The 16,156-nt window shown below is 31.8% G+C and overlaps 2 protein-coding genes across 2 annotated transcripts; one reads left to right on the forward strand and one right to left on the reverse strand.

Moving 5' to 3' along the window:
* The first annotated feature begins 918 nt into the window (after positions 1 to 918).
* LOC103503662 (AT-hook motif nuclear-localized protein 17-like) lies at positions 919 to 2,124 on the forward strand. The gene has a single exon (XM_008467944.2). It carries the CDS (start codon positions 995 to 997, stop codon positions 1,856 to 1,858), a length of 864 nt encoding a protein of 287 aa, XP_008466166.1. The 5' UTR covers positions 919 to 994; the 3' UTR covers positions 1,859 to 2,124.
* A 7,587-nt stretch (positions 2,125 to 9,711) lies between these two features.
* LOC103503663 (ubiquitin carboxyl-terminal hydrolase 16-like) lies at positions 9,712 to 16,156 on the reverse strand. The gene is made up of 11 exons (XM_008467945.3): positions 15,444 to 16,156; positions 13,111 to 14,377; positions 12,937 to 13,025; positions 12,306 to 12,391; positions 12,042 to 12,204; positions 11,820 to 11,940; positions 11,441 to 11,598; positions 11,208 to 11,292; positions 10,917 to 11,129; positions 10,567 to 10,628; positions 9,712 to 10,486 (listed from the first exon to the last, which is right to left on the reverse strand). The coding sequence occupies exons 1-11, from the start codon at positions 15,719 to 15,721 to the stop codon at positions 10,075 to 10,077; spliced, it is 2,934 nt and encodes a 977-aa protein (XP_008466167.3). The 5' UTR covers positions 15,722 to 16,156; the 3' UTR covers positions 9,712 to 10,074.

Below are 16,156 nucleotides of genomic sequence, written 5' to 3' on the forward strand. Positions count from 1 at the left end.
GTTGACCTAAGGTAAAAAATAGAGACAATCTCAATGCCTAAAAGGTTATGATTACTTAAGAAATGTTGGCCTAAAATCGTAGATAAATGATAAAAATTGACATTAACTTAATTCTATTATATAAAAAATCTCATTTTAAAGTTATTTTAGTCAATGTCGGTATATCCTTTTTTCTCAATTTCTTTTGTTATTGAAATTTTCATCAATAATTTTAAAAATATATTCGCATATTATATTTTTTCATGAAATTGGTATTATTAACCAATTAAAAAAATTAAGAGAAATTCTTATAAATAAAAAATTGAAATTATTTACTAGATATATAATTCAACTGAAATTACAAATAATTGGATAGATTTTATTATATTTATAAACAATTTCAATCTATTTAAAAATATTCAAAAATTAACTTAAAGAAAAGATCGATTTAAAAAATATACTAACAAAAATAGAAAATTTAAAATATAGAAAATTTTTAGATTCTAATAACAATTTAACTATGATTGTCTAAATAAGAAATTATGTGATATTTTGTTTGTTTTTTTGTTAGGTTCGAAAAGTACAATTAATTTATTATTAAATTATCTGGATATATATAATTGATATTTTAATGGTTAACTAAACATTTAATAAAAAATTAATTTCCATGGATTTATTAAAGGTATATGAACAAAAAAATCAAATAGTTTCCTTCCAAAGAAAATAAAATAAAATAATATATATGAAATATATTTTAATGAAATCAAAACAATACGTTCGTAAAAATAGTGAATAAGTCTCTTATTTTCTACAGAACATTCTACATACCCTTTCTCTTTCCCCAAAGTTATTATTATTAGAAATAAATAAATAAATAAATAAATAAATATATATATATATATATATATATATTTATATATTTGTTTTTTGGTGAAAAAAAATCAAAAAGAAAAACATGCAGAAATCGCTTCTTTCCGCAATCTAAAAAATCCAAAGAAAACCGAAGCTCTCAACAATGTTCCCAAAGCCCCACCACCAACCACCGTCCCATTCTCAGCCTTTTCCCCGTTCCTTTCCCGTCACCGCCACTCCACCACCGAGAGATTCCCCCGATGACGATTCCGCCGCCGCCCCTTCCCCTCTCTCTCACGCCATCGTCCTTAAAGAACCGCCCGCCTCCGCCGACGGAGCTTCCATCGAGGTCGTCCGTCGCCCCCGTGGCCGTCCTCCTGGATCCAAGAACAAGCCAAAGCCAACGGCCGTCGTTGTCGCCGGCCGTGACGCCGAGCCGCCGATGAGTCCTTACGTTCTTGAAGTACCCGGCGGTAGCGATATCGTCGAAGCTATTTCCCGATTTTGCCGCCGCAGGAACACAGGGCTTTGTATTCTCAACGCTTACGGAACAGTCGGTGACGTCACTCTCCGGCAGCCGGCTTCGTCTTCGGTCGGTACCGTCACTTTCCATGGACGATTTGATATTCTTTCCGTTTGCGCTACCTTTGTTCCCCAAACGACGTCGTTTCCAATTCCTAACGGATTCACCATCACGCTAGCGGGACCACAGGGTCAGATCTTCGGCGGCTTGGTCGCCGGATCTTTAATCGGTGTTGGAACCGTCTACGTAATCGCCGCCTCGTTCAACAATCCATCGTATCAGCGGCTGCCGTCGGAGGACGAAGTCAGAAAATTAACATTCAGCGATGTGGAAGAAGCTCACTCTCCGATCTCCGGCGGGAAAGATAGCGAAAACACCGCCGCGGGTGGCGCCCCTGAGACTTGCGGTTTGCTGCCGATGTACAGCACTCACTCATCTTCGGACGTAATATGGACTCCGGCGGCCAGACAACCCCCGCCGCCGCATCACCATCGCCAGTACTAATTATTTCGATTTCTGTTTCTAATTGGTTTATTTTTCTAAATTTGTGAAGGTTTTTTTTCGTTTTTTTTTTTTTTTTTTCAATTAGTTTTGTGATTCTGTTAGGGTTGCGTTTTTTGATTTTTGTTGTGTCAAATTTCTTTAGGTTTTTTTGTTTTTTGTTTCTAAATTTTTAGTCCCTCAAGATGAAGGAAATTTCCGGAAGCAACCCTCGAAAAGAAAACTTTGGAATGAATCCCATTGAAATTTGAACCCCCCGCCCTTACTTACTTCATTATCTTCAACCCTTTTCTTTTTTATTCTCTTTTCTTTCTTTTCTTTCTTTTTTTCTTTTTTCCTTTAATATATATATATATATATATATATATATAAAAGAAAAATATAATGATCTGATTGTCAAATATTGATTGGCTGATTGCATTTGGTGGGAGAAATTATTATGGGTTTGTTTGTTCACTATTTATTTTTCTTGTTTTTTTTCTTTAATTCAATTCTTTTTTAGTAGTAATATTAAGTGTTTTTTTAAAAACTATGGTGAAATTTTATTACAGATGAAAAATGTTAAAAAATTGGAGGGAAAGAAGCAATAATTATTTGAAACAGGACATAATTAAGATAGTTTTTTTAAAATTCTAGTAACAATAATAATTATTATTATGTGTTTGTTTGGTAATTATTTGTTTTTCCTCTTTCTTTTATTGAAAATATTGTGAAAAATTGGAGGGAAAGAAATAATTTGAAAGATACCCATAATTAAGAGAGTTCTTGTGTATGGATTTGAATTTTTTTTCCTTTTTCCTTTTTGGTTTGTGTTACTGCATTTGGTGGGAGGAATTATTATTATTATTATAGTTAGTTAACTATATATATATATATATTTTTTAAGTAAATGTATGAACACTTTATTCATAGTTCTAAAACTTAGAACTGTTTCATGGTGAAACAAAAATCAAGAGTAACTATGAGCAATCGAATCGAACTTAAGACGGAGGTTGGGTTGAGCATTTGACCATAGATGGTTCAGTGATAGTTTGATCGAAAAATTCCTATTAGGTGTAATGGAGAGGGGTTGTTTGTGTATTAATTTGAATTATGGGGTATTATTATTGCATGATGGATAAATGGGAGAAAGTTGTATTTTTATGTTTAATGAAGGAAAAGACGTAGCGATAAATATGAAAGTGCTTTTGAAAGCATCGCTCTATATGATCATAAGTATCTGTGCTTCTTCTTTATCTCTCTGCAAACTGCAGGTTCTTCCTTCTATTTTTTCTTTCCTCTTTTCACTTTTGTTTTTTCCTTTTTCAAGTTATATTTATATTTGTAAAAATTCTCGTCTTGAAAGACTAATTTGGTTTGATGACTTCAACATTTGAACAATCCTTGCCACTGAAAAAAGCTTTACTCTCTAAGCTCTTTGGGCTCTTCTTTCTTTTTTTTTACTTTCAAAATTACAAAGATGTTGAGAGAATAAGTTCTTGAAATATCTATCTACCCTAAATTTTTTGGATTTCGAAAATTTTACGTATATACACAACTCTTATATTTTAGTTTATGTAAATTAAAAAAGAAAAGTGCATATCCATTGTGAGTTTCTAGGGTTAGGAAATAGAGTCGTGAAAGTCCTAAGATTGTTATCTTTAAGTTGATAGTTTACAAGTTTGTCCGATCGAAATAGGGTTTGTCATTCAACCCAAAAACCAAAATAGATAGGATGTACAAAAATACATATAGGTATCAACAGAGATGAACTTTTGTGATAAATTATATATATGTGTGTGTGTGTGTGTGAAGAGAGAAAGGAAATAATAAATGATTAGATTGGAAGTTTAGTTGGGATGTAAAGAGTTAGAGAGTGTAGAGTTAGTAGTTTAGTTATTATATGTTTTTGTCAGTTTATAGCTTTTGCATTAAATATATGTCTGACCCAAAAGGATGAGAATTGGGAAAGAGAGAGAGAGAGAGTAGATGTAGGGTTATAGGGAAGGAAGGCCTAATACTCCAATTCAATATCCAATCCCATCAATCTTATCTTTCTCTATTCTTTTTTGTTTTTCTTTTCTTTCGACTTTTACTTCTTTCTTTCTCTTCACTCTCTCTATCTTTACTCTAAACCATTTCCTATCTTTATCCTTTCTCTCTCTCTTACAAAATTATATTTAAAACAAAAACAAATTCACATTTCTCTCTCTCTCTCTCTTTACTTCTTTTCTTTTCTTTCTTCATTGAATTAAATATATTAGGTTAATTAATTTTGTTTTTTAGGGATTGTTTAGAGAACTGAAATGTACTGAATTAATAGAAGTAATAGAAAGATGGAATGAAAATGAGTTTGTAAAATGTAGAGTTAAAAACGGTTAGAATAGAATAAATTTTATATTGCAAATTGAATAAAAAAAAAAGAAAAAAAGCTTAATCGGAACAATGTGTTTAATTTGGATTACATTACATTATAAATTTCATCTCATTATATGTCACCAAACATCCTGTAGGTAGTGGACATTTTTGCAACTTTGTTACTATTGTAAATCTCTCTTTATTATAGTTTTTTATTATTAATTATTCGTCTTTATTTGTTCGATAATACAAATTTACTATTTTCTATTTAGATTGAACTCTAAACAATAATATATGTTACCTAACTATTTTTAACTGATAGACTATAATAACCGACTCAACGCTCTTAATAATTTTAGAAGTTTAAAGCTAATTTGTAAAGTAGACGTCGAGACTAATCAAAATTTTTACTTTTGAATTAGGACTTGGTATCTAAATTTGTTGAGTTATATATATTAAAGTTGACTTTTGTTAGTAAATAAATTGATATAATTACTAAATAGTAAGTAAACAATTTATTTTTCAGGTGAAGAATATGTTTAATATAATGATGATGGAAAGGATGAAATGTAAGGTTTCTCTAAATCATTATAAGAAATTTCAACTTATGGGAAAAAGTTGATGATTATGCTAAACGATCAAAAGATGAACTTTTGTGTTTGTAATTTAATAGCATGCATGTGTGTATGTATATATATATATATATATATATATATATATATATATATATATATATATATATATATATATATATATATATATATATATATATATATATATATATATATTTGCATTTAATGGTTTCTTAGGTGAAGTATTTGGATAGTATATCTTTGTAAAAACCATCTATACTTCCTTTCTTTTCTTGTTGATACAAAAACTTAGATATGAAAAACCACGTATGGCATTCACGTAGATACGATAATAAATTTGTAACTTAAGAAAGAATGGGATATGCCCGACAAAAATATCTGCATACAGGTCCCGACCATGCTTAAGTTAAAAAATAATGTATATGCGTAGCAAGTGTAGAGAGTTAGAGTACTGGAATAGACCAACTTCCTTTGAAGCTATCTTAATGTATTTATATATATATATATTGTTTGTTATGTTAGTATGCTTATAAAATAGGCACGAGTCTCACGAATAGTGAATGCCTAATAGGACATGCCTCACTCATACCCCAACCCAAATGATCATTGCGACAATAACTGGAATGAGCTGTTTGGTTCGATCCAAGGTCAAGACTAACCCTAATAAAATGTCAAACACATGGTATATACCTTAGCCCAAGAATTACTTCAAAGAATAAATCTAAAGCAATTGGAAAACCCTAATAAAAAAGAGTCTCGGACTCAACTACATCTATAAATATATATATAATAAAATAAAAATTTGTAAACTATTTAAATTTGTTTTCTAAAACCTTTTTGTTTTAATTTTAAAATTGATTCGAATTTCAAATATTTCTTCTCATGAACAAAATTAGAAATTAAATATCCACAATTAGCATCAATTTCAACCTGAGAAACAAAGATTGAATAATGGAGAGAAAATAAACATAAATTTCAACAAAAGAAAAAAAAGGAAGAAAAAAGCAAAATAATTTATAAATAGAGTAGTTTTTCTTTTAAAACCAATTTATTGAGTATCCCTTAGATGACCAATTTACACCCTAATGTTTGTGTACTTTTACTTCAATATGTTTTAAGTTTTTTTAGACTTCTCTTTTACATGTTTATTTATTTATTAAGCTTAAATAAAGAAAAATCGTCTATTTATACTTCGTAAAAAAAACAAATGTTATGAATTTTATCTCTAAGTGGTTCTCTTCTATGAAGTGTAAATAATTTACTTTTTTTTCTTTCATTTTTTAAAAACTCTTTTAATAATTTTAAAACGTACAAATTCTAAATATTATATTGATCAAAGACAAAACAATTCAACCTTAGTTAAAACTCAAATATATATTATGTAATGTATCGTAAATTATATAATATTACAACATAATAATTATACAAAATTTCTTAACATATAACTTGTTAATAAATTAATTTATTGTCGATTAATATTTTGCGGATAAATACAACTAGTTTTATAGTTTACAAATATAACAATATCAAACACAAATTAGAACTCGATTTGTGAAACTACTATCGAACAAATTTAAATAAACATGAAATATAACTCTATTTTCATTAAATTCTTTGTTTTCATATTCTCTATTGAACATCCCTTTATATTGTGTTTGGAACCCTTCACTTTTTAACACAATTCTAATTAAACGAACACAAGGATTTTCTAAAACAATAAATAAAACAAAATTATTAACAAACATATTTTAATTTACGTTAGTAGAACTACATTGAAATTAAAATCTCCATTCTCGAACTAGAAAAAATGATGGAAAAGAAAAATGAACACACTTAAATACAACCGAATGAATTAAAATATTTACAAAATATAAGCAAAATACAATCGTACTTGTCAATGACGTTGGTAGGAAGTGATAAAAGCCTACCAATATCTATCATGGATAGAATTTAAAATTTTATTATATTTTATAAATATTTTCGTAACCGTTTTATTATTTTATGGAAAAATTAGAATTTTCATAGGAAACAAAAATAGAGGAAGTGTTGATGTCATTTCAAACCAAAAAGATAAATAAAAATAAAATAGAAGTGATAATTGGAAGGTAAGATGAGGTTGGATTGCATTTAAACTTTGGACCAGAGAGAAAAAAAGAAAGAAAAGAGCCAAAGTTAAAATTCTTATCCTCTAGCATTGCAAAATTCCATCTATGGAAATCACTTGGAACATTATCATTACCATTCTTCCAACTTGCTTCCAAAAGGTCAATAGCTCTCATCAGAACTACTTTGGAATTATATATAAAATGGGTATGCCCAAGTTGAACTATTTATATTTTATTCTATATTGTTATGTTAAATTATAAGTTTAGCTTCTAAGTCTTTAATTTATTTTTATTAGGCTAAACTTAGCAAAGGATTGAAAAGTTTTTTTTTTTTTTTTTTTTTTTTAAGTATGCAAAAGTTATAATGGACTTTTGAACGTTCAATATTAATAGGTTCTCAAAATTTAATCTAATTTTATGGATTTCATATATACGTAATGTTAGATATAAACTTAAAGTATGTATCTGATAGAACAGTTAATTTCTAAAATTAAAGTTTCGACTATGTTAAAGACCTTTGAGTCAAAAATGAAAAATGAATATTTAATAGACACGAAAGTCGAATGTTTAAGGATTAAAATTATAATATGTTATTTTTAACCATGATACAAAAATTATCTGTTTGAATATCATTTAACGATAATTAACGTATTTTTCTTCCTTGAAGGTAGAAAGTTCTTTCTCATCTTTGAAAGTAACCATAAAAAAAAAAACTCAACTTTCATACAACGAAGGTGAATGAATTTTTCTTGGCCCCACGTTGGGTGGGTTGGTTCACCAATAATTGAAGAGGTTTTTCCACGTTATCTTATATTTCTCATCTCGTTATTCTTGTCTACTCCCCCAATTACTCCCTCTTATAATAGTTACCAACTCAACTTTTTTTCTTTTATCGAGTGTTAAATGTCGTGTAAATTAAATAAGATCGACATCTAAAAATATCGAGGAAAAGGAAAACCTGTCCAATTTTTAAGTGCCATGTTTCACTGATTAATATGCCCTATGAGAACCTAAACAAAGATTCTTCTAAGATGGAATCGAAATAATTCTCCATGTGATCTGTTTTGATAGTTAACACCCTTAATTATTTGTATTTATTTATTTATTTTCTTTTTAAGTCCTCGCTCTATGTTAGAATTACTAGGAGGGAGTGTTCGTCGAACTACCCTTTCAATAAAATCGTGAGTCCCACAATTTAAAAATATCAACTTTATGGCTTATTATTTCAGGGGTTTAGAGTTCACAATTATTCCGACTTTACAACTCCACTCTTATCCCAAACACCTTTAAAACAATTTAGACTCGTTTTCTCAATGGTTGTAATGGTCTTTTCATAAGGTTTAATCACCGTACAAATGGATTCTATGTTTAAAAAGGCACCTTTTATTTAAATATTATAGTTGGTAAAAATATTTAGAAAAATACACTAGATTCAAAAAATTCTAGAAAAGTATAACTGTCGGTGGAATAAATCTCGATTAGATTAGGAGAGAAAAGAAAATTTATATACGTCGAGCTTTAAGCTTTCGACATATTAAAAAAATGATTATATATATATATATATATTTGTTGTATAATTTGGCGCCTCTTTTCTTGACCAAAATGTCAATTCAATTTGTAAATCTTCTTTTTGTTAGGCAGATATTCCTTTAACATTAAGTTTTTCTTTCCTTTTTGCACAAATGTAATGTAACATTCCATTACTTAATGAATATTATTCATTGAATTATTAAACAATAAATTTGTTTTGAAATGGGGGGAAATTGTTAAACCATAATGAAGGAAACAATGGAAATTAAAGTTGATACAATGTTGACATCTCTCTTGTAGGTTAATAAGATGATGGGATTTCCACCAAGATTTCTTAGTCCAACGTCTTCCATTCAAATTCAAGTTTCCACTTAATAGACGCTAGCATGTATCGTCTTGACTAAATTCTAGAAAACATATACCAAACTTTGTATTTTTTGTTTCATAAATATCTTTTTAACTCGAACAAAATATAAAAATATTATTTTAAATAATAAAACTTTAAAAAATATCTACAAAATATACCAAAACATCATATTACTATATGTGTCTATCTATAACAGATACAAATGGTATATAGACTATAATATTTTACTATCTTTAAAAATAGCTTTAAATATATATTGAATTTTGTTTTTGTTTATTTGAGTTCAAAAATATCTTTCAACCTAAAAACATTTCAAGAATAATTCTAAGCTTAAAAGAAAATTAAGAATAATCCTTACCATTTATTTTATATGAAAAGCATTAGTACTTTTTACCTAAAAACACTTTCCCATTTAACTTTTAAACTCTAAGTTTAATAATAACAATAAGAATATTTCAAAAGTTTTTTTAAAAAGTTCATGATGATAAAGTACTAATACTTTCTATTTAAAAAAAAAGAAAGAAACTAATGGTAATGATATTTATTTCTTTTAAACAAGTATTTTCATACTTACAAATTTTTTGTTTAATTATTAACTTAATATTGAAATATGAAATTAAAAACAATCACTCAACCTTTCCTTCATATTTTATTTAACTCAATAAAATTAATAAACTAATCAATACTCCTTTTCTGCTTGAATTTTTACTTGATGATTGATTTTTCTGCCATTGAGCCATAAATGAGCTAAGAAGTAGAAGACTCCTAAATATTTAATTATTTTCCCAATTTCTACAATTATATTATTGTTATTAACCTCAAAAAGTACACTGTTTACCCTCAATATATATATATATATATATATATATATATATATATATATATATATATATATATATAATTGCCAGTCATATACTAAATGCATAAATTAAAAAGTACAGCATTGCTCCAACTCTTATTTACCAATTTCTAACTCAATGTATATAACAGTTAAAATAATTCAGTATATTTTGTTGGGTTGATTTTTCTAATAGATACACTAAGACTTTACATTGTTATAACCTACATGGATGGTCAGTGTTAGTTTCCAAACTATTACTACTACTGCCTACTACTACTAGTTATACTATATTTCTACCTCGTCTACTCGAGTTAGATGGCAAAAACGAGACGCTTCCTCTTCCCTAGTATCTTCTGCAAGACCGTTAATTCCTGCAGTAGGCTCTGCACGAGCGGGAGAAGGCGATGCGTACCTGTCCAGATGAGCCAGAAGGGAACACTTCAAATTCACGAGAGATGAAGAGGATGAACGTGAGGGTTTAGATGTGGAAAATTTTGCCAAGTGTTCCATACGCGCCCTGGATCACCAAATATGTAATCGGACAACTCATCGGCGCTTGTAGAGTCACGTGTGCTCTCCGTGCTGTAGGAACCTTCGTCGGAGGTACTGCTGATGAGAGATGAATGATCACTGGATGAGTCCTCTTCAAAAATCCTATGAATCTGAGGATGTCCAAAATGAATGGAGCCGATGCTTCCAGGTTCACCAGGAGTATCCCTCGTGTAAGACTGACGTGTGGAGGTGGTTGTGGTTTTAGATGCTGTATTCCTTTCATCTGTTCTGGAATGCATTGCTCTCGTCTTAGAATCGACAGCAACAGTGCCATGCCGTAATAATCTAGGAGCCCTGGGCAAGCACCTAAAATGTAGCTGACAAAATCAGAACAAAGAAGAGAAGTAAAGTAATGTTAATCTTACCAGCTCGGCATATTGATTTACCTTGAGTAAAGAAGCATGTAGGCTCCTTTCGTCAATACGGTTTCTATGTCGACGGGAGTTACCTGCAAAGTAGAAAGTAATGGTGAAAAGATAAAGCTTAGTAAAAATGTCAAATATGATGGAAGGAAACAAACTATTGGCTTGTTAAATGATTGTTGAACAAATGCCACGATGATAACTAAAACGTGAAAGGAAATATGCAGGCTATTCAAGTAAAATTCATTCAGAAGTATCGTGGTTTGAATTGAGATGTGATAATGAAAGGAAACAAAGTTGATATTTTTTAACTAATGACCAAAATGAAGCTTTATTGGACCATGAATGAAAAAAAATGACATTGAAATGTATACCGTGCTATCATCAATCTTGAACCACTTATTTTTGGCATTCTTGACATAGCACACGTAGTGTCCCGAAAACGAAGAATTCATGACATCCAAGTGAACAACCACTCCATAAAGCCGGTATATGGGCGATTTATCACTGGTTCCACGTATAAATGGTGCCAGATCTAATATCTCTGGGAACTTGATAGGCTTATTGAGCTTTCCAAAATTACCTGACTGCAAATATATAACACATAAACATAGGAGCTATATACGCAATTCAGAGCAAGCATAACCATTGAAATAAAAAAGTACCTGAAAGCGCTTTAATACGACAGTGAGAATGTTAGGAGCTTCCAGTATTTTCAATTTCTTTTTTGCCCTTACGTAAGATTTGCATCTGAACAATAATGAGTGGAATTAATGAGAAGTAAATAAACCATAAAAGAAAGAGAACAGTTGGAAAGTTTTGCTTGACGGAAAATATCATATTACATAGAAGATCAAATAAAAACTACGAGCACCACAAAACAAATAATATAGCACACCTGCTACACAAATACTTATTGTCACCGTCCAAAATCTCTTTGCTAGTAAATTTTCGAAGAGCCTCATCCAGTCTACCAATGTCCCCTTCTATCTCAACTGTAAGGTCCATAATTCTTTCCTGCCGTTCTGATCTGCCTTGGCACCTTGTGCATTTTATCTGTTTGATTAAACGATGAAAGTTAAAGCCTAAAGGTGAACTTCACATTTTGATGAACTATTCCGTTATAAACTACTTGTGGTTAAAAACTTCAAATTCAGAAAATTCATGAGTTCTAAGCTCCAACTTACTTGGATAATTAAGGGATATCATTAATAACTACAACATGTTTTTCCTTCTAAGAAAAAAATCCGACTTCCAAGTTCCAAGTTCAAAATTACCTTTGACAAAAGGTAACCACCAAATGTAAGTCCTACCAAAGTTGTTTCTTCTTCCCAAGAACCCGATGAGCTCACACCATATTCCATACAGCAAATAGATTGCATTGAATCAATAACATACCTGCCATATTACCTTCTCAATATGATTTTGTTTAACATTATTTGGAAGTTACACCATGATAAATATGGAAGGAGTGACCCAAGAAAATTTCAGTTACACACCTCAGAAATTCATGTGCATCCTCTTCTTTCCCATTACCAAGTTGACGACCAATGTTAGGTAACTGAGAAATAATTCCAACAGGAGATAATGGGGATCTCCCTTCCTTGACTTTCAACATTAGACTTTCAAACTCACAATTAAAACACCACCCCTTCTTTATACCTGATATTGGGAGAAACGAAAGTATATATGATGTATAATATAGTGATCAGAAGATTTGGAATTGAAACTGCTAAAAAGGAAGCCCAATATCTGAAACGTACATGATTTGGAATGAAGGCCTTGGAGAAAATAAGCTGTCAAAGGCGGAGTGAATGCAAGGCACTGGAGTACAACATTAGCATAGCAGCTGCAAGAATGTAAAGACAGTGTTGACAGAAGAAAAAAGAAACTTCATAAATATAGGACGCAAGAACTCAAATCAAAAGGGATAATAGCACCAAACGTATCTTTCTAAGCATATATCATGAAAAACTAGATTCACTAAGAATTGATGAGCCTGCATTCAGTTACAACCTTACAAGGTGCACAAATCAAATCTAGCCCTGGTTTTTTCTTGTTTCATTTTTCAGCAAATCCACACCTCAGCAACTGAAGGTTGTATCAGTCACATAACAACCGTAAGTGCAATTCACTATTATGACAACGCTTTAGAGGAAGATACTAGAAGTAAGAACAGAAAGTACCAACAATTGAACTAATACAAGATCAAGCTAGAAAGGTTCTAGCACTTCATTAACGAAATGCACAAATTGTAAGAAATGTGAGATAGGTTTTCTTCCACAGAAAATAAAGAAAGAAATCTGATGTATTCAGTGATAACCAGCCAAGAATCAAAAGATTCATAGTCGATAATTCCCATAAACAGCAATACTTATTTCAGTGACCACTAACCTGTTCCCACAGTTAATGAGGCCTGCCGGCTGCAATTCCAACTTGTTCCAATTATAAAGCTTAACAAAGTGATCATATGAGAAAAGCCCCTAAAAATGAATAGAAAAATTAATTTCAAGTCTGAAATATGTTTCATAAAAGAAAAGGAGAAAGAAAAAGTAAATAGAACAAAACCTTATAGTTAAACCTTCCAGGAATTTCAGCGACAGTACAAGCATGACTGTTTTTTAACAACTTGGACCCTCTAAACTGATCAACAACTTTCAACATGGACGTTCTCAAGCCATTTTTAGAGTTGAGAGTACATGCAACTTGAGAGGGAATGCCAGAAGTCGCCTGCATGGTATCTACTCTTCCTGACTGAATGCGTGAAAGTGAAACTGATGTCCCTCCAGCACTTGAAGGTACACAACATTCAGAATCAATTTTTCTTTGTGAGAAATTTCCATCTTTACTCTGTACCTTCGAAATAGTGTCAACCACAACTTTAGTTGACCTTTCACATCTCAAAGGTGGTGAGGTGCTGACATTAGAATCAAGTGTTTTTCCTCCTGAACCATTTGGTGGACGAACAGCTGAGGTTGACCTGGATCTAAGTACATGGGAAGTTGATGCTGGCTTAAAGTTACCAGTTTTTTTATGACCTTGATTATTGGAAGCAGCAGAATTGCACACATTTGAAGGGATACTGTGGTTTTTTGAGAAATTTTCTCCGTCTACAGGCTTTTTACCTTTCTTATCTTCTGAGGTACTGGAAAGAGTGGTGCTGGATGCATTCGTTCCCTCAGAGCCGCATTGCAAAATATTTGTTGAGCTGAATGAAAATGATGGTGGACTAGGCAACTTCCTACCATGGCCTCCACTCAATTTGGGTAAGGCAGAATTACTCAGGGAATCGGTTGAAGATCCCTTATGGTCAAGTGTTCTAGCCCAAAAATCAGAAGAAACTGTTGCAACTGACTCTTTATGGTTGCCATTAATTACAAAACTAGAAGAATTAATGGAAGAACGTGAATCCTTTCCATGACTACCACTGGGTTTCAGCTGATTCAGTTTGCTAGATGAGGGAAAACTATCGACGGAATCAACAAGGTTACCAAACATTGGTGTCAATGACTTGGGTTGATCAGCAATGTCAGTGCCTCTAGTAATTTCAAGTGAGTCGGGCATTGCATCAGCAGACATATATCCATCGGATTTCTCTGGTTCGATTTGACTACTACTATCACTAGTAGAAGTATCATCAGATGATTCGCTGCTTAGAATTGAACTAGAGAATCCAGAAAATGATGCAGCAGATGAGTCAGATGTAGATGATTCATAATGATCTTGTTCTGTTACTTTCGTCTCGAAATCTGTGCTAGATGCAACAGCATGATTGGGAGGGTGGCAATTTTCCTTATGGCCTTGGCGCCAGTGTATGATTTGACACTTACCAGAACTGAAAAAAAAATCCGAAAGACTTGATATAACTATAATGAAGATTGGTATACAATAAACTCTAATAAAATAATTGGTCCAAGTAGATAAGGAAGAGGAGAAGATCCATGGGCAGCACATTAAACTTAAATCATTTTTCTATCTACTATTTGATTAGAACGTACAAGCACCAGAGAACCCAAGCAAAGATAATAAACAGCATCCCAACTCCTGTAGAAATTTAAATTACAAAGGAGTCAAATTTTGATGTGATCATTATGATTTGATAAATGAGCTGTCAGGGCTACATTTCCATTCCAATCATAGAAGTTCACAATTACTGAGCCATACAGGAAAATAAGTAACACATTGTAGGAACAGGAAGACAATAGATCAAACCTGTTTCCAACCATAACGTAAATATAAACTAATGTTGGGAAGTGGTATGATTACAAAAGTTCAAAAAAAACGTTCTGTCTGAAAATGGAAGTACAAAAGAAATAGGGAGATGAGATATCCCTACACACCAAAGGGGTTACTGAGAAGACTCGTTACACCTTAATTAAAAAACAAATTCGAAGTAGAAAACCAAGAATAAAAAGTTTGAGATGGGTCCTGAAAATTCTTTGGTCAAAAGTGCAAATCGGAAGGTTCAAGTAGCTAAGGAAAGAAACTAAAGACTATGTAATTTGATGTTGAAATCCTCATAGAGAATATTGAGATGCACATTCGATTAGAGAAGGTAAGGCGAAATGCGTTTATGGCTTAACGCTTTTCCAATCACTTCACAAAGTTTTGCTGCACACCAATGTTATAGCAAGAAGTTACTTCTCGAGCTCCCCTTATGATAAACAAGGCAAGCTAACAAATTACTGGGCATATAGCACTTTATATGCTCAAGACGAACATCAATAGAATCATATTACCAGAATCTGAAGGCAACAATTTCTCACACGCTAAGTTCAAAATAGACCCGTTCTAAAACTCAAATGGTGAGGCAATAAAGAAAGTACGAAGAAAATAACATAGATTCAATCCCTAAATGAAGATTCATCGTTCCAAGTATCGAGGATTGATGATAAACATACCAATATCGAACCGCTTTGCACCGAGAGCAGCGTGTGGTTGTTGGAGAGTAACAGACAGCACACTGGTGACCAAGAGGAGTAAACGATGAAGAAGAATATCTAGCAGATGCCTCAAGCTCAGCTCTAAAAGCCTCTTCAGACGACAAAACCAACAAACGATTAATTTCTTCCTTCCTCGCCACAGAAAGCCGCCATTTCCGCCGTATAACCAAGCAGATTACTGGGAAAACAACAAACACAAAGAGGACCTGAAGCCCTATATTTCCCGAAACAAGCATTTATCCTTCCCCCACCAACAACATCCACCAAAAAAAAAACCACAGCCTAAGCTAATAACCTCGCCACCACGCATAAATTCCCCGAGTGTGGTGGTTCGTAGGCCAACGATACCGCGAATAACGCTGATTATGCATAAAGAACCCAGAAAATCAAAACTGCATACGAATTTCTCAATGAAGGAAGGAACAAATGCGCCAAAAAAGAGAAGAAAGTTGAATCTTCACTCAGGAGAAAAATGTTTGTTCCCAGTTCAAGCAAGAGACAGAAGAACATAACCTTGGGAGGACATTAATCTCTTCGATTCGAACAATCAAAGCAATAATTGGAGAGCAGATCAAGAAGAATTTTAGGGCTCCTTCAATTTTTCTTGAGAAAGAGAAAACCAATCAGATGCTGAAAGGGGAAAAAGGGTAGAACGAGGATATATGAAATTA

The sequence above is a fragment of the Cucumis melo genome, chromosome 4, assembly GCF_025177605.1.
Source record: "Cucumis melo cultivar AY chromosome 4, USDA_Cmelo_AY_1.0, whole genome shotgun sequence".
Classification (NCBI taxonomy): Eukaryota; Viridiplantae; Streptophyta; class Magnoliopsida; order Cucurbitales; family Cucurbitaceae; genus Cucumis; species Cucumis melo.

Bases quoted from the DNA above. Each gene is read 5' to 3' on its own strand.
- LOC103503663 (XM_008467945.3), bottom strand. From the start codon at position 15,721: ATGCTTGTTTCGGGAAATATAGGGCTTCAGGTCCTCTTTGTGTTTGTT. The intron at 14,378-15,443 runs GTATGTTTATCA...TTTTTTTTTCAG, and splicing joins TGCAAAGCGGTTCGATATTG to TTCTGGTAAGTGTCAAATCA. The intron at 11,293-11,440 runs GTGTGCTATATT...ATTATTGTTCAG, and splicing joins AATAAGTATTTGTGTAGCAG to ATGCAAATCTTACGTAAGGG.
- LOC103503662 (XM_008467944.2), top strand. From the start codon at position 995: ATGTTCCCAAAGCCCCACCACCAACCACCGTCCCATTCTCAGCCTTTT.